This window comes from Micropterus dolomieu, linkage group LG19 (assembly GCF_021292245.1).
Source record: "Micropterus dolomieu isolate WLL.071019.BEF.003 ecotype Adirondacks linkage group LG19, ASM2129224v1, whole genome shotgun sequence".
NCBI classification, from domain to species: Eukaryota; Metazoa; Chordata; class Actinopteri; order Centrarchiformes; family Centrarchidae; genus Micropterus; species Micropterus dolomieu.
In genome coordinates, this window is record NC_060168.1 from 20,956,533 (window position 1) to 20,981,230 (window position 24,698).

Below are 24,698 nucleotides of genomic sequence, written 5' to 3' on the forward strand. Positions count from 1 at the left end.
CCGCTCGCTTGCTTCCTGGCAGTTGTAGTCCGTTTGCCTTCAACGACTCCAGAGGGTCTAGAGCTACCTGTCCATGGATCATGGATAAGATTTTGGTATTTAATGAGAGAAGGCTTCGTCGAACAACGTCGAAAGCTGGTCAGTAAAAAACGTACTAAAAAATTGGGTATTAATAACCATAAATTATGGTTGCTTTTGTATTAGTGTATAATGTCTGCGACGTTGCAGAAGGGAGTTAAAAACTTAATTTCACTTTACAACCTGTTTTACCATACTTTTTACCTTGTAGCCTACCTAAACTGTATAAAAAATATATATTAACACATCAATACCAGTACACAAACCTGTGAAGGACTCGTCAGAGAACTTAACAGCCCATTGTTTGAAGTAGTTTGTGATAATGGCCAGGTTCGCAGATTAACTTTTGTGATGGTTTTATTTGCCCAGGGTTTGAGATATCACTCTTTGAGATGAACAGTCATACAATGCAGGTTTGTGGTGCTCACACAGAACTGAAATGTGACATTTAATTTTTTTGTTTTACAGAAATTTTAGTTTTACACAGTCCACAAATACATTTAAGAACTTGGAACCTCTGAATGGTTTGCATTTTTGCAATGATCAAAATTGTTTCCAATTAATTTTGTGTCAGTTGACTTGATCTCAAAACCTGGCAAATAAAACCAAAACTAGGCTATGTAAACTCTCAGAACCCTACAAAACCAAATTGTCAGAAAATGGCAACAACATGCATTCAACATTTACCTGTTGCTATATTTAGTTATATGTTCATGGTGGTTAAGTTGTTCTGCAACCACCACAGTGCCAATTAGTTCTTTGGGAAAGAAATAATACATAATTTTAAAGGTAGTCTACCTCTCTTCTCCTAACTTTCTCCCAAACTGTAAGCTGTAACTTACCTTCAGTCCAGTTTTCATGCTTAGGGGAAAAAGCAGGCCCAAAATTTGTCTTGAGCACTGAAGATATAACAGAGTGTCTGAGTAACGCTGAAAACTGAATGCAGCTGTTTGTGCCCTCACCCCCAGTGTTCAGTCTACCATGAGCCTGGTCCTTTCCTGCCTGTCTGATTAGGTATGGGTTTTGCTGTGTCGAAAACCACACTAAAATGAAGCACAGGCAGATGCGTCAAATTCTGCAGTCAGATATCCTCTCACAGCAAAGTTCAGTTCAACTTTATTGTCAAACTCGGGGTCCATCAGAAAAACACACAACATCATAATAGACACACAACACCTCCTAAAATACCAAAGCACAAATACAAAAACATGTGAAAAAAATGGGTGATTTTTATTATACCAATGCTTCCACAGGGGTTACTGGTATCGTACACTATTACTATGCCATTCTGAGAGCCATCCAGTCGACAGATAAATTTGTACATCAGATTTCTCAGTAGAGCCTGGAAAGTGTTGACTCTTGCCTTACAAAACAAGTCACTTTTACTACACCACAATACAGTCATTATAGGGAACCTGAAGATTATATATTGTTGTCTTTTTAAAGAGGTGGTATTGTGCTTTTAGGCTTTTTCCCTCTCCTTTATTGAGTTATATATCTTTTTTGTGCATGTAACAGGTTTGCAAAATGAAAAAGCCCAAAGTCCAGCCCACAGGGAGTTCCCATCTCCCACAGAAAGCACTGCTCTGAACTGCCTGAAAACAGCTCGTTTGTAGTCCAGCCATTCACTTCCTTCACTGTGACGTCACAATGAAAACGCGTCATAAAGCTTGCCCAGCGGCTAGGGGGGTCAGGCACGCCCTCAAACCAAGCTGGTCTGAGCGGAGGCCCTTTGGCTCCACTTGCCTTTGTTTGGTTTTCCGTTGTAGAAATGTTGTACCAGTACCTGCTTCCAGGTACTTTTTCTCGTATCACCTCACCTCCGTCGAGGTTCCAAGCAAGCTGAGGGATACTAAAATGTAATGTGAAAACATGACAGACTGCTGATTGGTCAGAGAGATTTTCACTATTCACTGCATCATCAGTGCGTGCGCCAGACAGAGGCCAGCAACAGAAAGTTTTATATTTTACAGTTTTCGTATGGAATTTCATCACTAAATCCACTTCTGAGAAGTTTTGAGGTGAAAAATCTGCTGTGTAGATTTTGAATATTGACAGATTTACGAGAAGTGAAGGCGGAACAAAAATGTGCTTGAATATTTTCGGAGTTGAGGAGCTCCGCAAGTGGCGGCGGGGGAAGCCTGCGCCAACCCGCTCACAGAGCCCTCTGCTCCCGCCGTCACACAGACGGCTGCAGCAACAACGGCAGAGAAAAACACAGCTGGAAGGTTTTCATACCGCTTATCTGTCTTTACATTCTGAGTAATATTGAAACGTTTTAACTTAAAAAAGAGAAAGCTGTGTGGATCGCTGATGTGTGTGTCGCAGCTAAAGTTATAACTATAATGCTAATGTTACACCCGGTGTGAAAGCTACTGAGCAAACGTTCAAATTTTTCGGCCAATTTTAATGTAAAATTGAGTTGAAATATGGTGATTTTTGTAGTGGTTTATGGTAAGATGTGGAACAATGATGTTGTGGACTTGTGAGTAACTTATACCATCTGCTAGTTACGGTCGCAGTCTGAAGCTGCTTTGCTTTGGATCACACCAGAGCCCTTTAGGATCACACTACCTTGTTTCTTACGACCTGCCCTTCTCTGCTTCTGATTGGCTATTAGTCCTTGCCTGGGAACTGCGCAATGAAAATACATCACTCTGTAGCTCAAGAGGGTGGTGTACAACAAATAAGGGTGAAAAGAGGAGCTGCAGCAATGTGCAGTATGAGAAAAATATGTTGTTTTTTGAAAATTAAACCATGTAAACCTGTTCTGGTACAACCCCATAATAAGATTTTGAACCTGAAAATGAGCATAATACCACCTCTTTAAATTTGGCCCACAATGGGGTAGTATAGAGAGGAGTGCAATATCCTTTAAAGAGCCTTATCTTAACATGGTCTGAACACATGTAAAAAAATTTCTTGCCAACATGTTAGCTTGATCTGACCTGCATACTCTGGTTGGCATCCCAGTATGCCAGGATTCTTATCACGCTGTCAGGCACGCACCTTAGTTTCAATTTCAGAAACAACTTCTAGTGATTGATTCGGTCAAAAGCCTTAGAGGCATCTATAAAGCCAATTAGAACAGAGGAGTTTTGTCTCCTATACATTACAGGTACTTCTTTCAAGGTACATAAATCAGTACCATGCTTAGCCTTAAAGCCAAGCTGGTTGTCTGTGGTGTCAGTATACTCACTTAGACAATCAAGTAAAATTCTTTCTAAAACTTTGGATAACACACTGGCTAGTGCGATCGGCCAATAATTATCCGCACTTCCTACCTTGCCAGTCTCGTCTTTAATGACAGGCACAAGAGTAACGGCTAACATCGAGTCTGGTAATATTCCATGGGTCATAAAACCATTAAAACAAATGGCAAGAAGGGCTGCATCCTTTGGACTTACATACTTAAGGTGCTCTACTGTGATTTGATCTGAGCCACTTGCTGTATTATCAGATAACTGTGAAATTATTTGATGGACCTCCAAAGGTCACCAAAAAGTGTGTTTACAAAATAAAACAATTTAATCAATCTTTTCCTGTAACATAATTTCTTCCTAACTGTAATAGTTTCATGCTAAATCTGATAAACCTACAATATCTATTAGTTGTCGGTGTTAAAATAAAGCGCCTAAACTCTTTGCTCAAGTTAAGCAGAAACTGACCAGTAAACCAGTAACAAATCCTTTACAGGACATGGTGATAAGCACTACATGTCTAATTAAGTAGGGGTAGGTCGTCTAGGTTTGTCTAGAGAATGTGAGTATTAAAATGATATGCACCCAGAAATGTCAGGGCCTTTTTTATCTGGGCACACAAACTTTGTATTTAGTGTATGTGCTGATATGAAGGAATTAATTTGACTGGGACTGGCTGTAGTTATATAACCAGTTTGCAAAACAGATATCCCCAGCAGCACCCATTGTTGCAAACATCATAAACTTCACTGAATGAAATGCAAGAGTGCTAATAAAACAAGCAATATTTAGTCAGTCTCACCTCCATTTCTTTATTTTAAGGATATAATTTACAGAAATAGTGAATCTCAAAACTAACAGCATTTTCAACTGCGATTTCATCCCCATAACAAAACTGTAATAAGAGTACATTTCACATCTTGAGTGAGGAAAAAAATAACCAAACAGATGTGCAGAATCTTTAAGAGACAGTGACAAGTTTAAGATTTCAACTGTGAATTACAAAAGGTAAAATTCCATTTTTTAACAGGCAAAAAGACTTTTTTGATTTTGGTTATGTTCTCTGTACAAGCTAGCGGCAGACACCTGAGGCAGCAACTGCTGTCCTTTCCAGCAAAACAACATCACTGTGATAACTGAACTGAAAGGAGACAGAGGATATTCAGCTTATTTTACTTTGAAGAAAAGGATTTCATGCGTACTTTTGCAATAATCTGAGAGGAAAGATGAAGAAGGATTTATTTATCTTTCTAAAATAGGCTTCTGGTAACACTGCACCAACATAAGATGTGGATATGTAATAGTAGTTGATGTATAATTAGTAAAAAATTCTTTCAAAAGTGCTCATTTTGGTTTATGATCTATAATAATAACCAAATGAAACACACTTGAACTACTGAAATTCATTCCCAGTCTCTCCTACCTACAGTATAAAAACAAATTAGAAAAACAAGCTACAAAGATTCTTTCATGAAAAACAGCATTCTCAAACCAACTTCTAACATAAATTAAATTCATACCCGATTAAAAACACAAACACATTTAATACATGTAGGACTGAAATAAATAGAGAAAATGGAGGGACTATTGTGACAATGAGTTGAGCTCGTCAAAGATTCCACAGGTATGATTGTCCATGGTTATGTAGAGGATGTATGGACCACCGGGAGTTCTCAGTTTCACATTAAGAGTGCAGAGGAGTAGGTGAGAGTAATCAGTCAGCCAGCTGGATGGGACACGAGATGGGTGTGAGGGGTATTATTACTGGGAGTGACTGTTTCCTTTCAAATTTGAATCACTACAATCCATAGATGTGCACCAGGTTCCCTTTCTTGTAGCTTGGACCAAAGTAGAAGAGGATCTTAAGACTGCTTGACCTTGTTCTTTTCCTGGTCGTTGATGTGCTGTTCCTCTCTGCTGTCCTCTCTTTCCGGCCGGTCATCACTCTGGCGGGCAATAAGCAGTCGGCAGGTGAGCAGAATACCAAAGACTAGAGCGTGGGCGTAACGTTTCAGGGGGTCTCCAACTAGCTGGTGGAAGAACAGGACAGCCAGCATGACCAGCAGCAGCAAGAAGTTGGCCACATCCTTCGGCCTGCCCGGCACAAGGGTGAGCACCACACCGCAGCCCACCTCCAGAGAGCCAATGATCTTACGAAGCAGGACAGAGCTGATCCCAATCTTTTTCAGGCCAGGCAATGCCTTGGCATAGCTCTTGTATGCTCTTTTCTGAAATGAAAAAGTAGTCTAACATTTAACTGGTCATACAAACTCCCATGGGGTGTCTTTTAGTGAGGTCATTTAAGGAGCATGTAAGGTCATTGTTCTTGTTTAACATTTAATTTTCATTCCATTCCTTTAAATTGCACAATTACTCTCTTGCCTATTGCTGCCTGGCAAAATATAACCCATACATCTGTAAAGTAATGATAAGAAAGTGGGCATATTAATTTGGATTTACCCAGGAAGCCTGAGCACATGCCAGATATAATCTTCATTTCAACATCAGCACCGACAGGTGCATCTTAGCGAATTTGCTGGAATGCGCCGCCATTGCGCTTTAGCGGTTAAGTTCCTCTTCATATGAAACGAAAAGCCTAGCAGCCACAGAATAAGCTTTAAAGAGCGAGCTATAGCTTACACATCTTGATTATCCGGTATATATGTTGGCATGTTTAAGATTATAGCATGTAAGTTATTAGGAAAGTAAGGTGCAGTCACTCATTCATTATCCATCGCTGTTTCGGCGGCTAACGTTAGCTAATGGCAGACACATATTGGATTGTTTTATCTATCTATGCTGACTCATGGATAATAACTATGGTAATACCGGCATATTTTTGAGGTTTATCTTAAAACATATAACTTAGGCCTAGCCTAACGTTATGTGCTAACTGTTGGTACAGGCAATACAGCAGGTCTTAACATTTTATATAACGTTACAAGAATCTCCTCTTGGGAAATGAATGCTTCACAGAGGCAGATTAGAATATCGAAAGCATTCATTTTATGTATCTGTGACTATTTAGGCCAGCATCTCCTGAGAGCCTTTCGCGTCTGCCACCAACACAGAACAATGGCCTCCTTTACTCTCACAGCTGCGGACAGTTTAACATTACGGTTTACTCACCATTTCACTGTATGCATCCTTGCTTAGTCTCGGGGTGAGCTTGATGGTCCCCATGAACACGAAAAATAAACCCAAAGCAAAAGAAAGGGCCACAATAGTTATTGTCCTTGGTGAGGCCATGTTTCGCCACTGTGCATGCAGCAGGCGCTTCCCACTGAACTGAATGGGAGGCGGACGGTTTCCCGGTGAAGATGCATCAGGGGGATGGGCTTCTGGATGAAACACAAAAATGGAGACGCGCTGCTCCCCTCTCTGCATCAAGGAGCAGCGGACAGCTGTAGCCCGACAGGAGCTCATCCGCAACTCACACACAGCAATACTCTTTCATTACATTATATATATTGATAACACGGACTTGATAGTGCTAGTAGGCCGTTATAACTACAATAAATCGTCTCTAAACTCTCAAGGGGGAACAGCAAGGCTGAGGGCCAATAATTCCAAGGGCCCAGAAGCTGGAGGCTAACATTGTAGTACTTGGGAATATGCACCACTAAAGCACAATAGTAATCCATTTGATTTATTTGCTTTCATGCAGAGAGTTCAATTAGCAGATAGATACCTTTAGGTCAAGGCAACTAGCTCCAGGAAGTCCCTGCCCTGGGACAAGAGATGATACAAAAGGATACTTCACAAAAATCATGTCAAAATATAAGTCTATATAGGAATAATTAAACATCATTGTATTTTCTGGATACTATAAGACACGAAATATCTTACATGATGAAAAAATAAGGCCAAAATTTCACCAGTGAGTAATAGAGACACTTTAAGCTGCAACAGAACCATATGCCATAATGATTTTGCAAGGAAAAGTCATCGTGGTCACTCAAAAAACCACAGAAGTTTTGCTTATCTTTTTTTTTGTCATTGCTAAAGTCGAGAGTACAGTCATTATTGATCAAACTGAACAACTGTCCGAAGCTGTAGCACTAACAGTGAAATCTGTTGTGCCAACTGATAAATACAGGGTTTCTCCAGATGTAGGACATGAATTGTGAATTGTGGAAAATGGTCAAGATGACTGGAAGGCTGCCATGGAGGAATGTTGTGGGATCAGTACATTTTGGGGCTGAGATCTGTCAGCATCATTGTGAAATGACAAACAAAAGGTGGAAAACAACAGAACTCAGCTTATTTGATTATACATCCAGATAAACAATCTTGGTCTTTGTTCATAGCCTGTGTTAGATTTTTAAATCTCACTAACTCGTACTTTGCAGCTGATGCTGCTGTAATGTAAACAGATATGCCATGCAAGTAGTGACAAAATGTTTATTATACAGTTTCATAGGTGTGTTCATCACTTCAATAATGTCCCATACTCTGCCCAGTACATTGTTCATTGCTGGGGAAATGTTAAAATAATCATAAAAAAGTATGCAGTTCAAACATCATGTTTTCCCTTACAAACAATATTGCATAGACAAACAAACAAAAATTTTTGGCCAGTTACACAATTTTATCTTCAACATTTTAAAATGTATATATTGTTATTTACATATTTGACTTTAATGTTTTTTATTTTATTTTAAATTACTATTTCAATAATGACATGATTATGCAGACCTGCCCTTCACTACACACTGGAATTTGCAGTTTCACTTACGAATGTTCAGTGACCTGGCCTAAAGTGATAGTCTATAGAGTTATAAAGATGTAGCAGTCAGGAATTGAGTCTTTCCCCTGTTGATTGTGTTGAAGGAAAAGGGTATGAGAGTTTGTGAAGTGTGACTGTGTACTACTGCTGCGGACCATATCCGCCCACTGACGTCGCAGGACACAACCGGGATTCACTCTCACTGTCCCTGATCCTGACGTTCCTTCAGAGCCAGTATTGCTTTTCGGTAAAGATCTATCGGGAGACAGGGTCATCTTTTAAAAATCAAAGTTGTGATTTCATCATTTCAGAGTCCAAAGTGTTATTGTGTTTGATCTGGAGATGGAAGGAGTGGATGAGGCTCACCAAAGGTTGAAGACAAGTCCACAGACTGAGAGTAATCTCCAGGCATCTCCTCTGTGTTGATCTTGTTCTTCCTTTTTACTTTGACCACTTTTTTCTTCCTCCTCTTTTCCCCTTTAGCTAGATAGAAGATAAAATAAATATTAGATTTCCAATCTTAAACAGCTAATAACCATAAAAGTTAGGCCATTATTATACAGATTTTAACCTTTGAGCTCCTTCTCATCATTGTCAGGTGATTCTGGCATGTCCAGAGTCTCTTTTTTCACCTCTCTTTGGCGTTTTGGTTGGCCTTTTTTGGGGGGAATCAGGGCACTGCTGGCTTTCTCTCTGTGAACAGCGTTTTCTTGCTCTCCTTCCTGACTGTCACCCTCCTCTTCATCCTGCTGTTCATTTCCTTCCTCGTGATCTTTTTCACCTTTCTTGACCTTAACCAACTTCTTCTTCTTTTTTGACTTCAGCTTCTTTTTCAGAGTGGTTTCCTGTCGATACATTTCACCATTTTATGTTTAATTTGTAACATTTATTTTATATCGCATCATAATAGAGGACGTCATAATTATGACTCAAAAATAAAAAACGAATACAAAAATCGGGTAACAAAGGACACAAGCATAACTATTGACGTAACTCTTGGAAAAAGGGTGAGATACAGACCTAGGTGTAGAGAGCTGCAACGATTAATCAATTAGTCGATTGTTAATCGTTTTGAGTCATTTTTTAAAACAAAAAATGCCAAAATGATCTTGTTCCAGCTTCTCAAATGTGAATATTTCCTGGTTTTCTGAGCTCTCTATGGTTTTATACTGTTGGTAGGACACCATTGATGGTCTCAATAAAAACTGAACATCATCATCTTTACAAAGGTAGAATTTATGTCTGAGCTGTTGTATTGGATTGCATTATATTTTACTAGTGTACCTAATAAACTGGCCACTGAGTAGTTTTAAAAAACGAGGCAAGATATTTTTCTGACCTTTTGCAGCATGTTTCGAATGGGTTGCAGCTTTCCCTCGCTCTTGGGCTTCTCCTTGTCTTTTGGCCGATGAACCTGGCGAAGATCTGACTTACTGGATCGCATTCTGAGGTGAGAAAACATTTAACATAACAGGTCAGTGTGTGTCTCAAATAAAGTGATGAATAATGCTTGGGTTCATGGTGATCTTTACAATATTTGGGATAAAGAAAACTTTGAATGTTACCGTTCCCCCTTGTTTTTTTTGCGAACTTTCTCCGTTTTCCAGGTCTTTTCCTTCTCTCTTGGTTCCAGAGGCCTCTTGCTGTCCTGGGCTACACGAGTACACAGCTCTGGGTAATCCAGACAAACAGCACGCAGCAACCAGCGAAGGCCTCGTAGAGTCTTTCTGTCCGACCAACGTCGCAGGTCCATTAAGGCTGAACAAGGCTCCTGAGAGGGAAAGGAAAAAGGTCTGTTTCTGTCCCCCTGGCTTGTCTGTCATCCATAATATCTTTCAATACCTACAAGACATTTATGTTTGTTCAGTTTGCATTAGTGAATTTTAAAGCAACACTTACAATATGGCACAGAGAGCGACTCTGGTTGACCAGCTTCTCTAGTGACAGAATCTCAATCAGCTCATTTCCCAGCAAAGCGTTCATTTTGTCCTGTTTATTAGCCAACCTAAACAGAAAAGGTTTGAGCACAGAGGCCTCAGTTACCCAATGCCTAGGTATTTCAGTATTTCCTCTCATCAGCCATCGGAGGGCTCTGTTTACACTGCATATGATATTAGATCACACTTTTAGTGTATGTATACAGTTGAATATAATTACACTAATATGGGTTTTCCTGCCACTCTGGGTTGCTTCAGCAGATCAGCAAGAACCCCCTTGACCTCCTTTATCCTCTGCCTGTCACTGGAGTCCACCACAAAGATTATCCCATGGGCCTCTCTATAGAGCTCCCTCCAAGTTCCTCTCGACTCTGCTGATCCTCCCACATCCAACAAGGTGACCAAGTAGTTCTCTACTCGGAGCTCATTTCGGATGCAGCCCTGGGTGGGTCCTGCTTCCCCACCATGGGGGACTGAAAATACATGAAGTGAAACACAGCTGGGTCATTTGTGTGTTTCTTTTTTAAGCACTTCAAGAGATAAAAGCGTTTTAAAGTCACTGTTGAATTACCTCTTAACATGCCTCTGATGCAAGATGTTTTTCCTGCTTTGTCAAGACCAACCACCAGAATGGTCATTTTCCTGCAAAGAAATATGCAGTTTTCACTTGAATGAGCAGCATATTGCTTTAGATGACAGCTCAATGTTTTAGCAACCGGAAAGCAGGAAGCATCAATGAAAAGTACATGACATGCAAATTCATGTTATACAAAACTACCAAAAGAAAGAGGAAGATGCAATTTTGATTTTTCTAACTTTCTCTGTACAAATGCTTGCTCACTTTTGTTTGTATTAAGTCACGTTCAGACCAGTTCCTATGAGCAGAGAAATGTCTGCACCTAACCACACTAGGATTTATTTTATTTCAAATGTAGTGAATGTAGGAGGTTTCATTGTGGTTGCTGTTGCCCAGCTTTGCGATTAGGCTTGTTATTTTTTGGAAATAAGTTTTGCCAAAATCAGCCCATGCATCACCGATCACATTTTTTTAGACTCATTATACTTTTCACTCATTTTTCACGCAATGCATTATTTTTACCTGATTGGCTCCTGTATTTTGGAGACCCAGGTGCAGCAGTTGCTCATCAGGTTGAACATGTTTACGTGAGGTGAGAAAGGTGAGCAAAGGGGCCACCATCTTCTCTGGAACTGGTACCTAAAAACAGATGGTCAACCATTGTATGACTCTGACGCACACATACAAAAATGGGGCCGGTCGTTTGAGACACTGCCACTGTCATTGCCAGGTCCAGCACAAAGGTATCTAAAATTAGCTGTAATCTAGAGTTCTTTAGCTAGCTTTAATTTCAAGTCTTATTTTCTCGGATCAGTAACATTTTCTTGTATTTTTTCAGTAACTAGTATCTACTTGTGTGGAACAGGTGATGTGTGAGCCCAGTAAAATCTTTCTGCAACGTCTAGGGAACTATGAGTGGTCCTCTCAAGTCTTGCAATACACAAGCAGCAGCTGTATCTGAGGTCGTGCCAAAAAAACCCAAAACACTGCTAGATCTTTTAGTCCCTTGTCCAGTGCATCTGTTGAGGCACCTTAATCTGCTAAACCAGTTTAGGTGGCCTGCTTTTACAGTGTTGTTAACAAGCTGACCCATATTTGTTTTGGCTCTCAAATAATTGACAGTGTCACCATCAGCAGTTAACAGTGTTTTTAAAATACAAAGACATCACCTGTCCACATTGCTGAATGCACAAGTTACAGGCTGTGTGGTAGTTTGAATGTAAAAGATGTATGTGTCTGCTCAATGTGGAGATTTAAAAAAAGAACATTAAAGGTGGGGTAAGCGATTCTAATCCAATACACATCTTTTGTCAAATTCAGCAAATATCCTCTCACAGTCTAATGTGTTTTCGCTGACAAAAATATCCAGTGTTTGTACACATCCCTGGTTCTGTAAATAGAAAGCAAACAAAGTGGCCTGGACCGAGCTACATAACACTATTCCAGCCATGATTTGTGTGTCAGGTAACGTTAAATTACTTGCCCACAGACATTATGGCGTTGTGCTTGCTCCGGAAAACCCTCTCGTCACCTCTGCATGTTAGCTACACAGCAGCAGCTGTAGCAACAGTTTGCTAACCCACAACATAGCCAACGTTAGTTACATTAATGTGTTGTCGTTCACTCTATATCGTGGTATTTGTCATGATAATGGTTTTCTCTAGAATCGCATACCTCAACTTTAATTAGATTAAAAAAATAACTAGTGAAATACAAAATCAAATTTTAAATTTTATCATTTAAAGCATTTTGTTTAATGTGACAAATTCTTGAGTGATACTGGTTACTGAGATCTTTTTGGTTCTGAGCCATACTTTGTAAATATATATATATTAACCAGGACAAAGAAATATGACCACATTACTCCTACTTTAGCTTCATTACACTGGCTCCCAGTATGTTTTAGAATTGACTTTAAAATTCTATTGATCACTTTTAAAGCTCTTCATGGCCTCTCGCCTTGTTATATTTCTGACCTTTTAGTCCCATACGCACCAGCACGTACCTTGAGATCCTCGGGCAGAGGTCTGTCGTCTGTTCCAGAGTCTCGACTGAAAACTAAAGGGGACAGAGCGTCTGCTGTCAGGGCCCCGAGGCTCTGGAACAGCCTGCCCGAGGAAATCAGGTCGGCTGAGTCAGTGAAAGTCCCTTCTTAAAACATACTTTTATAGGAGAGCCTTTCCCGATCTCATTTGACTTTATTTTATCCCTTTTATTTTATTGTATTTTACTAATTTTATATTAATCTGTATTTTAGTCTTTTCAATGTTTTCATGCTCTTATCTTGTTTTTTTGTATTATTCTTTACACTTGTTAAAGCACTTTGTAACTTGTTTTTGAAAAGTGCTCTACAAATAAGGATTATTATTATTATTATTATTATATGTTAATATAAATGTTTATTTTAGTGATATCAGAAAGCTGACACAAAATGAGAAACTAAAGAAATATAGATATTGAGTAAATAGAAATGAGTAAATGTAAATGTAGATATTAGAAAGAATACCAAGTATAATTATAAAAAGTACAACAAAAATCTCAATAAGCATTAATAATAGTCATGAAAAACATGTTGATGTAAACAGTAAACCAATCGCAGACCTACAGTAATTACTTTTATCTCTATATCTTTATTAATATTTCTGCAACCACATCTAAAAACACTATGCATAGCAACGCACCAGTTTAAATTCACAGAGACAATGAGTAAACAGCACACATGTGTGCTAAAATGCAGTGACTGAATGGATAAAAACAAAGCATTTCCAAACTCTAGTACCTGATACCACTGAATGACCAATTTTAAGAGTACTTACAGAAGTATGTCTATGTCCATGCATTTGTTTGGGTGCTCGTCTCTACTAACATCTTGTGTCCGCCAACTACAAAACTAATCAGGCTCACACTAAGCCTTTGGTCACCCCATGTGGGAGGTACAACTTGGGAAATCAGTATTTCTACCAATCCCAGAGTCCCTTGAGCCAATCGCTAATCCCATTGGATGGCGTGATTCTTCTTTAACCACCAAACGAAGGTGCATATATCCTACCAGGAGAACTAAAAGTGTCTCATGGTGTGATCTGTGACGTGCTGTGACCTCTTCTTCCTGTTACAATAAACCTTATTTTTCTTGTGAGGTACATTTTGATTGGATTTGATGTGGTGTGGGGATAATTTCACAAATGATGCTAATATGGATTGTAGCTATTACTAACATGTTACCGTGTTTATGATAATATTTATTGTTGGATGTGTACTGTACTATTCTGTGCATATTAATTATATGTTTTCTTAAGATATGTCATATTATTGTATTCGTATGGTGCTTTTTTAATATCTGTCCAGGCACAACAGATGAAAATGAGCCTTTTTTGGCCTAATCTGGCTCATTTACAGTTTTCTTCCCCTGTTGATCAATGACCACTATTCATGTCAAATACACAAAAAAAAAAAAAATACAATTCAGCATAGATAATATAAAGGGAAACAACAAAATTATATTTCAGGTGTCAACACATTTATTTATTTAGCTCACTGCATACAGAGGATCAACATATTACATAATTGTATTACCATAATACAATAATTAAGCCAGTCCAACACGTCTTGTGATGCAGCATAAGCCACTAGATGGCCTCATATTCACAGGATCTATTTTCACTGCCAGACGCTGCTGTGCGTCATGTAGTCTCTGTAAATAATATAATGGCTCTATGTTCTAGTTCTTGACAAGCTAAAATTAATTTCATCTGAAGCTTCCTCTCAGTCTGCTCACAGCTGAACATATTTTTACATCTATACACACCAATCCACAACACTGATTAATTAATATCTTAATGTTTATAAAAAATAAAAACCCTAAAGGCAGTGGACTAAGGAACAGAGCTTCTGCAGCTATAATGAAATTATACTATACAGCTTTCAGACACCTGGAGCAATGGTTTGTGTGCAGACCTGATCTCATTATGTCATTAAACCAATGTCCAATCAGGCTCTGCCCTCCTCTGCTGAGTAGACTCATCCCAGACTCTGACCACTGCCCTGTATCAGCTGACACTGAGACACGCGCGTGCGCACACACACACAGTGCAAAAACAGCAGCAGCTGAGGACCACACCCCCATCTTTTCCTGTTCTCCACATTGCAAACGTGATTCATACCCCCAACTGCTGATTTGCAATCTGGGTTAACATACAGAAGGAACAGTCCAACATTTTCAAAAATCCGATTTCTTGCCAAGAGTTAGATGAAAAGATCAAAATCATTGTTAAGCCTTTGTGATAAATATGAAGCAACAGTCAGGACACGGTTAGCCTAGCCTAGCATAAAGACTGGAAAACAGAGGGAAGCAGCTAGCCTAGCTCTGTCCAAAGGTAACAGGAATCTGCCTACCGGCACTCAAAATTCACTAATTAACATGCTATACATGATTTTACAAATCCTTATATCCCAGGCCACCAGTGGTGATTCCAGGAGGTGACTGGGACTGTGAAATGTTTTGTTCAGACTGAACAAATGAGATATAACATGTTAATTAGTGAGATTTAGAGATGCTGTTAGGTGGATTTATACTAAGCTAAGCTAACCGGCTGCTGGTTGTATCTTCATATTCATCATACAAACATGAGCGTGGTATCGATCTTCTCATCTAATTCAGCAACAGCATATTTCCTGAAATGTCAAACTATCCCTTAGTTCAAAAAAAGGCAGAATGAATTGTTTATTTCTGTCGCTGAAACAAACAAGCAGTGTACCCTGACCTGCTTGGCTGGTAACACTATGTACTGCGCATGTCTGTTGCTCTATAATGAGGTTTCCGTCTTCCACTTCCCCATGTCTCCACAGAACACAGAGCCTCTGCAGTCTGAAGTCACTGACCCACACCACTGTTTCACCAAACACATGCATTAGTAATGACATGCCTTCATACTTTGTGTCAACCTCTTTCACAATATCACTGACTGAGATCAGATCTGATCAGACAGGAAGTGGCTGGCACCTTTGGGTTGCGCTGTGTTGAAACTATTCCACAATTCACAGTGAAATATACACAGTACAACTTGTTTTGTTGTTTTGTAGTTGAAGGAGAAATGACAGCCAAGTCACATCTAACATACTGAAAGTACTTTTAGAAATGGATTTTTCTTTTTCAGTAAAAATAAGACAGGACTTATTAAAGGTGACAAGTTTGTGTTGACGTCAACCAAAGCAACACAGAGAATAATTTTGTAATGTGTTAGGTATGCCACTGCAAATTGTGTTCTTCTTATGCACCTTTCAAATATATAATCCCTGTTTGCATAAGTACTTGATCAAACATCAGACTCCGTTCACCTGCATCACAAAATGTCAGTGTTGTCTAATGGTCATGTAGCCTTAACAAATAGTAACATAATAAGGAAATGTCGGTGTACACAGTGAATGAGAAGATGGAGTGAAGTTTTAAAAGCTGATTCAGTGTGTGTGTGTGTGTGTGTGTCTGCTGCACCTGTTTACTCGCAGGCCTGCAGGTCACCAGAACAAGGCCACGTCCAACCAGCTGGTGAAACTAAAAATGGAAGTGCGGAGAAACTGATCTCTCTAAGCTCGACCTCTACAGTGCTTCCATTTAGATGGGACCAACACTGGATGTAATAAAACAACAGTGTGTTATCTCACTGTATCAATAGAAGTTTGGCAAAAGCAGTCCAGAGAGCGTGAAATGTAAAATATAAATGTTAGTGTTTTTCTTAATTCACAATAGATCCTTTTTCTTACTGGTTATTGTAACCTTTGACATTTTACAACTTTGATTTCCTCCTCTAAGTAGTAGTCGTAGAAGTAGTATGTGTAGTACTTGTAGTAGCAGCAGTAGTAGTAGCAGCACTCAGAGCCAGAGTGACCTGTGCAAGATACCACATGTTGTGCTTTCAAAACAGCCCAACCATGAACCAGACAAATGTGCACACTTTTCATTTTTCATGTATACCTCAAACTCAATCCACTGTTTCTGTTCATGTTCCCATAGTTTTTATACCCTTTTCCACATGCAGTACAATCAAACTGTTCACCCAGTGTTTTTCTTTTCTATTTTCCATTAATACAGACTATTTCTATGCCTGCAATTTGTAACATTACATTATGAAGCAGATGCACCTCCCCCTCCTGTTTACATAATTTAGTTTAGTCTTTTTCATTTTTAATCTAAACTGATTATTTCTAGGTGTTTATTTTATGTAACACAGTAAATCCACCTTTCTGTACAACTGATTAATTTCTTATAATTTGGAATACTGTAATCGATACCCTGCAGCTTCTTAATGTGTTGCACCTTTATTTGCACTTTGCACCTGCCTTTATTTAATTTTTATTATTTAATTTTTACTTTTACATTATTAAATTTTGTTTTATTTTATTGTGTATATTTTATTTTACCAAATATGTGTATCGTATATTTCTTATATATATTTATTTCCAGGGTAGCTGACAGTCCAAAACATTTCTGCTTTTCTTGCGCACATATTTAACATATCAAATATTCTGCCTCCAATGCCTGTCATTAATATTAATTATATGAAGCCATTATCTTTTGTCAATTTATTTGTTTGTGGTTATTTATTTTTTCACAGGAATATCTTTAGTAATGAGTAAAGTTTATTTAATCTTTTCTCTAATCCATCTTACTTTGAAGGCAGACGCCCATCACTTCCGGTATCGCCCCGTGTGTTTCTGGCTGACTTGACGCCGTTGCCATACATTACCAGCTCATCAAAAAAGATTGAAAACACGACCTGCCAGCGGCCACATAAGTATGCCGACACGGAGAGACCCAAACGCCCTGCAGCCAGACTGTGGAGAAAACTTCGGTGCGCTTTTAATAAGGAACAACACGCTTTTTGAAACTTCAAACTGCAGACCTCTGAGTTTGGACGATGATCGTCTGGTTGAGTTTTTGTTCTGAATGACAAAGCTGAACTTTCCCGATCCTGCTCGCTGGCGGTGCGGTAGGAGAAGTGATATCACTGCGGACGTTGAGGTGGTTTCCCGTGAATCAAACAGGGTGGTGACGCCACGTACGACGATACATCGGACAGTGAAACATAAGCGTTTTGGTTGGCGAGCGAGGGGCTCGGCCGAGTCGTAAAGGCAAACACAATGTGAAGCCAGCGATGGTGAACTTGGTGGAAAGTTGGGAGAGACGACGCATCAAAGGCGGCGTTTACAGAAAGTGATGTTTTTTTGAGCACACTGCGGCAAGAAGAGTTGCAGTTTAACGTCGAAGTCGTTTCTCGCATTCAAAGTGAACGAGATCATGTGCGAAGTGGCCATGGAGGAGCAGGAGAGGGAGATCTCGCACATAGACCCTCAGGAGTGCCCCTCGGTGGCGGAGAACGGAGTCATGCTGGTGGTCTGCCACAGCCGGGTCCATCCTCCCTTCAGCGTCGTGCTGGCCACGGTGCTCTACTGCGCAGAGTTCGCCGCCGCCGCCGTGCTCTGCAGCATGTACCACAAGACCCACGACGAAATCTGGATGGGCTTCACCATCACCTTCATGCTGCTGCCCGCTGTGCTCATTCAGTTGGCGCTGACGTTCATCCACAGAGACCTGGGTCGGGACCGGCCTCTGGTCCTGTTCCTGCACCTGCTGCTGCTCGGCCCTGTCATCAGGTAGGTGAGGGTCAGATGGTGCAACACGCGGGCGTGGTTGTTAAAGGACAATTCACTATAAATCGTGATACCTTTGCGTTATATACTTCATACTTGCAGGTGTTTGTCCGACGTTGCAGCCAGCCAGGGATAGATGTGGTGTAGTAAAACATGCAAAAAAATCAGAGCAAAATTAAGATATTTCCAATGCTGTCCCAAAAAGAAAGTCATTACTCTAAAAGCTGGAATGATTAATAATCAATGTACATGTACAGAAAGTTATCAGCAGCTATTTTGATAACCGTTTGATGGTTTCTTTTTTGTTGCAAACATTACATTTGCTGGTTATATTTTCCCTTTGCACTGTTGGTCTGACAAAACAAGACATTTGAAGAGGGTACGTTCGGCTGTGGGACATTTCTAACAAGAATTTTCACTCTTTGACATTTTAGAGACAAAGCATTCAGTAGATGGCAAATTAATCGATAATAAGAATCGTTAGTTGCAGCCCTACATCGTAGTGTTTTGTTTGTAGTCAGTTATCCATCTCACTAGACATTCAGCCTCTGTTTACAGTACAGTGCTTATGTTTGCTTAAAAGCATTACAAGGATCTTTGAGAGCAGACATGATGCTGCAGATTGTTTATAATGATGGAGCTGACTTATTTTTTAAAAGAAATTTGCCTAGAGCTGAAGTGACTTATGGATTAGTCTATGACAGAAAAATAATCTGCGACTATTTCAATAATCGGTTAATCGTTTCAGGCACAAAAATAGTGACTCCAGCTTCTCTAATGAGAGGACTTGCTTCTTTTCTTCCTCATATATTGTAAATTTGGGTGTTTTGGGCGAACAAGACAAGACCTTTGGCTCTGGAAAATTGTGCTGGGCACTTTCTTCTCTATTTTTGGATGTTTCATAGTCAAAACAATAATCAGAAGATTAATTGATAATGAAAATTCACGTAAGTTGCAGCCCTAACACTGGCTGACTTAAAGCAGTCAATCAGCTTTGATCTGTTGCAGTTCATCAACTAAATGTTTTGAAACACATTCATTCCTTGTAATCGACTGTTGCAGCATCATAACTTACATAACACCAACTGAGAACTGGAGTGTGATTCATCAACTAAATCTGTTCAGTGTGAAGAACAGGAGGGACGACTGAACACAACAACCTCCCACATCATCCAAAGTGTTGAATGGGGATGTACATCAAGATATGAGTCCTGAGCTTCTTTTAATTTGAAGTCTTCCTTGATGGTGTGGTCACATCCTGTTGTATCCCTTGTGGTTACTCTAAAACCTGTCTGTCAAATGACACTGCACACATCCTTTGCGTTTATGGCCAGTCATATGACCTCATCTCAGGATAATCAGCACCCAAAGGCATCAGGGCTGCACGCCAGACAGACCGCTGACCAGGCCTGGCTGTCTGAGGAGGACAGAGAGGGAAGACCGGGGCTGTACGTGTTGCCCAGAAAGCCTTCAAGAAATATAGCTTGATTTTATTCTTGGAAAATCAAAGCAGCGGGAAAGGAAATGTGACAGGTCGGCACAAATTTAGAAAAAGAAGCAAATAAGTGTTCTAAATAGGAAGATTTTAAAATGTTTGAAGACTCTATTAACATACTTGTTGAGGGAGGCATTGTTTTTGCACTTCAGTTTCAGTTGGTCTCAGCTGTGAGAATCTGCCTGATGAACTGTGACTCATGTAGGAAGGTGTAGGCGGGGAGACTTGAGCTCTCTCTCTCTGTCTCTCTCTGTCTCTGTATGAACTTTGATATGTCAACTGTGAGCCCTGAGATACTGCTCTCAATTTACTATAAGGGTGTGTTCCTTTGCTGAGCAGGAAATTCAACCTTGTCTTCAGCTCAGGCAGAATGCTTTGCAGTATGTGTTGCTAAAAGGCATATAAATAACCTGATTTGCTGCTCAGCTTTCAGTGGAGGCTAAAATATGAGGCACCCAATACATTTCTAAACAGTTTGCCGATATAAGTATGCAGATAAAGATATGTAGATGAAGATCTAGGAGAGCCACAAGAAACCCAGGCTCACATAATTCCTGATTTACCAGTTTTGATAAAAGCCTTTTGTGCCATGTGCAATGTAACACATGTAAAGTGTATTTACCAGAAGGCGAATGGTGTTAAATACGTATTTTCATTTCCCACAGTTAACTGGACCAAGGTCAGGTACAGTTCTATAAATATCTGTTTAACACAGTGGAGATAAAGCTACACATGTAATTACAAGAGACCACCTACATCTTCTAATTCAGTCCGAAGTGCGAGTGCTCAGAAAACAGAATGAACATTCAGTTTGCATATAGTTTTCCATGTCAGTGATGTGGCCTATAGCTGAGAAGTGTTGAACTGAACTTCATGGACAATGTGTTACTTTACGTTCAGAAAACACAGTGTGGAAGTTGAAGTGGTTTGGTGTTGGACGCACTGACCTGGAAGGGCACCGTAGGATTTGCAAGATATTTTTAATGTCTATAGTTTTGCTCTCAGGCCTATGTTTTGATTGCATAATAAAGACACAGAAGTAACTCCATAGAGGCTTTTATTATTATCATGATTAACAGCTAGACCACTAGATCAGACGATATTGTCTAATTGCAGATAGCATTGCTTAAACTTTCAGTTTGCAGACTTGCAGGGTGTAGCTACTAGTGCATACGTTAAAAAAATAAAGGGTTGTATAAAGTCGTTTGTGGCTCCAGGGGGAGCGCTGTGATGTCTGATAACTTGCCATGTCTAGTAATGCCAGGTGAGGTGTGGAGATCTCTGTATCCCGCTCCTCATCTCTGCTTGAGGCTAACTGCCTAACATCTCTGACCAAACTGTTGGTGGAAGAGTTTCAGTGTAGGTTATGTAGGTGCCAGGTTTTACCCACAGTGAGTCCAACACTGTTAAATTGTACAATACTCTCTTGTAAGAGCCTAAAAATCAATTTGGAGCTTGGACACAAAAGTCTACAGTCACGCCGGAACTGTGGGGCGCTGGATGGGGGGAAAGGGGGACAGAGTATACAGGGTCCTTACGTGAGAAGGGCCTATAAAGATACTATAATGAATAACCGTGGATGTGGGGAGGGGCCCGTGGGGAGGGGCCCATGGTGAATGCCTCCGTACAGGGTGCAGGATTTTTTGCTATGCCCCTGCTAACGCTTCCACCTAAGAATTTAAAACGGCTATGACCGATGAAACAGCGAGTCTATGCAACCGAGCTGGCTGCATCTCCAGTGTGAGCTTTGTGAATGCCTTTAGGAGTTACCATCACTGTATCACACTGATCTGGAACAGCATGCTTTTAATGTGGCAGCAAGGCCAGAAAACAAATGGCGGGATTGTCATTACAGAGCATTTCATTCTGTTGTGTTCTGGACTCTGTTCTTCTGTTTTATGTAAAGCTTATCTTATTCCAGGCTGTGCTGCTGTAAACAAACACCTCTGCTCCTTCTTGGCTCAGATGGGAGGTTTCCTGTGTGACTCGGGGATGGTGTAATTGCTGATCTTGTGGCTGTACAGTCAAACATACCATGTGCACTCTCAAAAGCAGAATTTTGACTCACATCTTTATTAGATAACTGCAAAGAAATTCTTTATGAGCCTTGTTTGAGTTGTTTTTGAGTCCACCAGAAGATGTTATGACACAGGATCATCCACGCAGTCAATATATCCAACTTAAAGAAGGGGAAGGATTATCTGCCACAGGGTGGACCTTGACTTGTTTTGTCTTGACTTTTCTCGTTAAATATATGATCCTGCTTCCAAAGCAGGAAAAGAAACAACATTACTCTATCAGCTTGGACCAGTCTCAGCTTGCAGAGCTTCTTGTTTGTGTTTGACAAACTCTCCACAGGCGGCTGCAGTAATCCCAAGACACACATGATGGTCTTGCTAAAGGGCTGTAGAAAAAAAGTTCCTGAATGCTCTGCTGCCCTTTAGTCAGTGAATGTCAGTATTTCAATATCAGTATTTCAGATGTTGTTGTTTTTAAAGGCAGTTCCTCTTCGTTCATGTGGAATTTGTCACACCATACTGTGGTTCTGTTCACACACTGTGGAACAGATTGTGTGTTCAGACTGCAAATCCAGCGCAGCAGCCTGTGTATGTCCATTTACAAATCCATAAGACGCAGGCTCGGAAGTCAGCACATTGATTCTCTTGGCTAATGCATTTGTCAGTAATGCTGTTTTTTTTTCCCCCTTCCCCTAAGTGAAATTGAGTCTGCCTCTCAGTCGCTTTACAGAATCCTAAGTGCATGCTGGCTCAAGTTCAGTACCCTCATACTGCGTCCTCAGCCCATTGTGCTGCCAGATTTCCAGGGAAAGGATGTCAATAAATCAGGTTTTTGTGCCTTTGCTGTTACTTTATTGTAGACTTTGTACACTAAAGCTGAAAGACCCTCGTCTGCTGGTGGCTATCAGTCTGGTATTAAGTATGCTAGTGTAGAGATAAGAGCGGGCTTCTAAATAACGACAAAGATTTTCCCTGTCAGCCTCTAACATTTGGGTCAAACACAGTTCAGGGCTAGTGTGGAAGTTTGGCACTGTGTTGTATTTACACTGTAAGTAAAGAGTACAGCCCCCCACTAGCAGCAGCTGAAGCAACAGTCTCTGAAAAATGTCAAACTGCTGACTTTGGAGAGTCAGGGCGGCACATAGTTAAACCATGGAGAAGCAGATTCCTGTGGGATTCCTGAGCCTGTGAGCCTTATGTCCAAAGTTGGAGAACATGGAGCTGAAGATTAAATTCCTACACAGTGATGGGATATTTAGTGCTGCAGTGTGAATCCTCAGATGGCTGTGTTTGTCTGTTGAGCGCAGATGTGTAGCTCTGAGAGTTTACAAGTAGGATTCAGGGATTATATATTTTGTTTCTGGCAGGTGGGAACCTTGCACTTCCAGTTGAGGTAGTTTCCTTGTTATAGCATGAATATAGCTTTTGTGTAATTTGGGACAAAAGCCAGTTAGCAGTCTACACTTCTTGCACAGAAACCTCTTGCAGTGAACACATGGCACATTTACCTTGCAAACACTAGGAGAACCACACCCAGATACTTCCAGTGTATCCATTCAGGCTTCAGAGAACTGTATTCTTTCTTCTGGCAGCCCTTTGGTGGATTCTCAGTATTGTGCCTGTGGTTGTTTAGCTGTAAGAAAACAAAGAAAGGTTTCTTTATGATGAGCCCCTTTAATGAGCTAATATTTGTAATATCAATGTTATATTACCTGTATGTCTAATTTTAAGTTCCTGGACTGAAAACAAGCTGCAACAACAAACTGCTGACATATTAACCCTGATACTTTGCTTTATTCCACTCTTGTGTTTTACTTTACTACCCACATATTCACACTATGATGAGTAAATGGGATGTTCAAACACAAGGCATCATAACATCCCCTTGTGGTGTCCCATAACTTAAACATAACATTGCACTGCCCTCTGTTGGTGGGAAAACATTACTCCACTCTGTCATTCTTATTACGTCCTCAGGTGTATCGAGGCTCTGGTTGTCTATTTCAAGGCGGGTAGAAGGGAGGAGCCTTACGTCACTATCTCCAGGAAGTTCAGTCTGAAGAAGGGGCAGGGGATGCCCATGGAGTGGGAAATCGGCCAAACGGAGCGCACCTTGGCCACTCACAGAAACGCCTTCAAACGCACCGCAGTCATCCAGGCCTTTCTGGGCTCCACGCCTCAACTGACGCTCCAGCTGTATGCCACCATCCAGGAGAAATACTTCCTCCCTGCAAGATGTAAGAATGGTGTTAAGGTTACAAGTATCACTACTTTACAGTGTTGTATCTGGGTTTTTTTCTTAGCAAGGTTGAAATGCCTCTAAAAGTGATGACATCATGAAATTCTTTGATGTTGGCAGCTCTTTAAGACACACACATCGGAATAGCATTAAATTACTATTTTTCATATCTACTTTCATTACTAACATTACAGTATCTTGTAGTTTTGTTTACACTCCTGTGCTTAACATTTTATTTACAAGATAAATGGAGGACTATGGAAGTTAAGACCCTTGTATCTGGACACTCCACATAAGCCTTAAAATATTGACAGAGCTTTTTAAAACATTGAAACTGATTTTTTTTTTTTTTTATATTTGACACATTGACAACAGCTTCTTAAACATGGACACGGCTTTTTAAAACACTGATCACTCATCACAGTGATGAGTGAAAACTCTACTGTGATTGGTGCATTGCGGCTTGTGGCATGTGGGACTTTTGGGAACACCAGCAGCACCCACACAACCCACGCCTCACTTCATGTAAACAAGATTATTTGAACAATTTTTATAACAATAAATTTAGTAAAGCAAAAAGTGGAAGATGCATGGAGCTAGTTAGGAGGGCTCCTCTCTACCAGCAGCAGCAGAGGGAGGAGGAGGAGGAACGACTGACTGATGTCGTCTTTATAAACTTTAGTCAGTATTTTGATGTCAGGAATATAGTTTATTTTACATGTTCCATTTGTCCCAATGAGATACTGATTTTATATAGTGACTTTGCTGATGTAAACTTTAC

The 24,698-nt window shown here is 40.2% G+C and overlaps 3 protein-coding genes across 10 annotated transcripts in view; 1 reads left to right on the plus strand and 2 right to left on the minus strand.

Moving 5' to 3' along the window:
- The first annotated feature begins 4 nt into the window (after positions 1–4).
- The window catches only part of xkrx (XK related X-linked), a 28,173-nt gene continuing 3,479 nt past the window's right edge, over positions 5–24,698 (plus strand). Inside the window, exons 1-7 of one of the 8 annotated variants that reach the window (XM_046031096.1) lie at positions 5–138; positions 5,243–5,387; positions 9,356–9,457; positions 9,615–9,798; positions 10,203–10,341; positions 17,192–18,168; positions 23,656–23,915. In XM_046031096.1, coding sequence (XP_045887052.1) covers positions 17,813–18,168; positions 23,656–23,915 — 616 coding nt within the window. In that variant the 5' untranslated portion in view covers positions 5–138; positions 5,243–5,387; positions 9,356–9,457; ... (1 more) ...; positions 10,203–10,341; positions 17,192–17,812. Of the gene's footprint in view, positions 139–5,096; positions 5,388–9,355; positions 9,458–9,614; positions 9,799–10,202; positions 10,342–17,191; positions 18,169–23,655; positions 23,916–24,698 lie in introns of those variants that run through there. The other 7 variants (XM_046031099.1, XM_046031103.1, XM_046031097.1 and 4 more) reach the window with 7 other exon arrangements.
- On the minus strand, positions 4,066–6,625 carry tmem35 (transmembrane protein 35). Its single transcript, XM_046031105.1, has 2 exons — positions 6,408–6,625; positions 4,066–5,506 (listed from the first exon to the last, which is right to left on the minus strand). Exons 1-2 carry the CDS (start codon positions 6,525–6,527, stop codon positions 5,141–5,143), a joined length of 486 nt encoding a protein of 161 aa, XP_045887061.1. The 5' UTR covers positions 6,528–6,625; the 3' UTR covers positions 4,066–5,140.
- arl13a (ADP-ribosylation factor-like 13A) lies at positions 8,196–11,138 on the minus strand. The gene is made up of 9 exons (XM_046031106.1): positions 11,044–11,138; positions 10,516–10,586; positions 10,165–10,399; positions 9,907–10,012; positions 9,573–9,778; positions 9,347–9,440; positions 8,579–8,852; positions 8,374–8,490; positions 8,196–8,262 (listed from the first exon to the last, which is right to left on the minus strand). The coding sequence occupies exons 1-9, from the start codon at positions 11,100–11,102 to the stop codon at positions 8,207–8,209; spliced, it is 1,218 nt and encodes a 405-aa protein (XP_045887062.1). The 5' UTR covers positions 11,103–11,138; the 3' UTR covers positions 8,196–8,206.

What these genes read in the sequence shown, in the direction of transcription:
- arl13a (XM_046031106.1), bottom strand. Translation starts at nt 11,102, where the DNA reads ATGTTCAACCTGATGAGCAACTGCTGCACCTGGGTCTCCAAAATACAG. An exon ending in GTCGCTCTCTGTGCCATATT is followed by an intron (nt 9,779 to 9,906) that starts GTAAGTGTTGCT and finishes TTTCCCTCTCAG; the next exon opens with GAGCCTTGTTCAGCCTTAAT. An exon ending in AAAAAAAACAAGGGGGAACG is followed by an intron (nt 9,441 to 9,572) that starts GTAACATTCAAA and finishes AATGCGATCCAG; the next exon opens with TAAGTCAGATCTTCGCCAGG.
- tmem35 (XM_046031105.1), bottom strand. Translation starts at nt 6,527, where the DNA reads ATGGCCTCACCAAGGACAATAACTATTGTGGCCCTTTCTTTTGCTTTG. An exon ending in AGGATGCATACAGTGAAATG is followed by an intron (nt 5,507 to 6,407) that starts GTGAGTAAACCG and finishes TTTTCATTTCAG; the next exon opens with AAAAGAGCATACAAGAGCTA.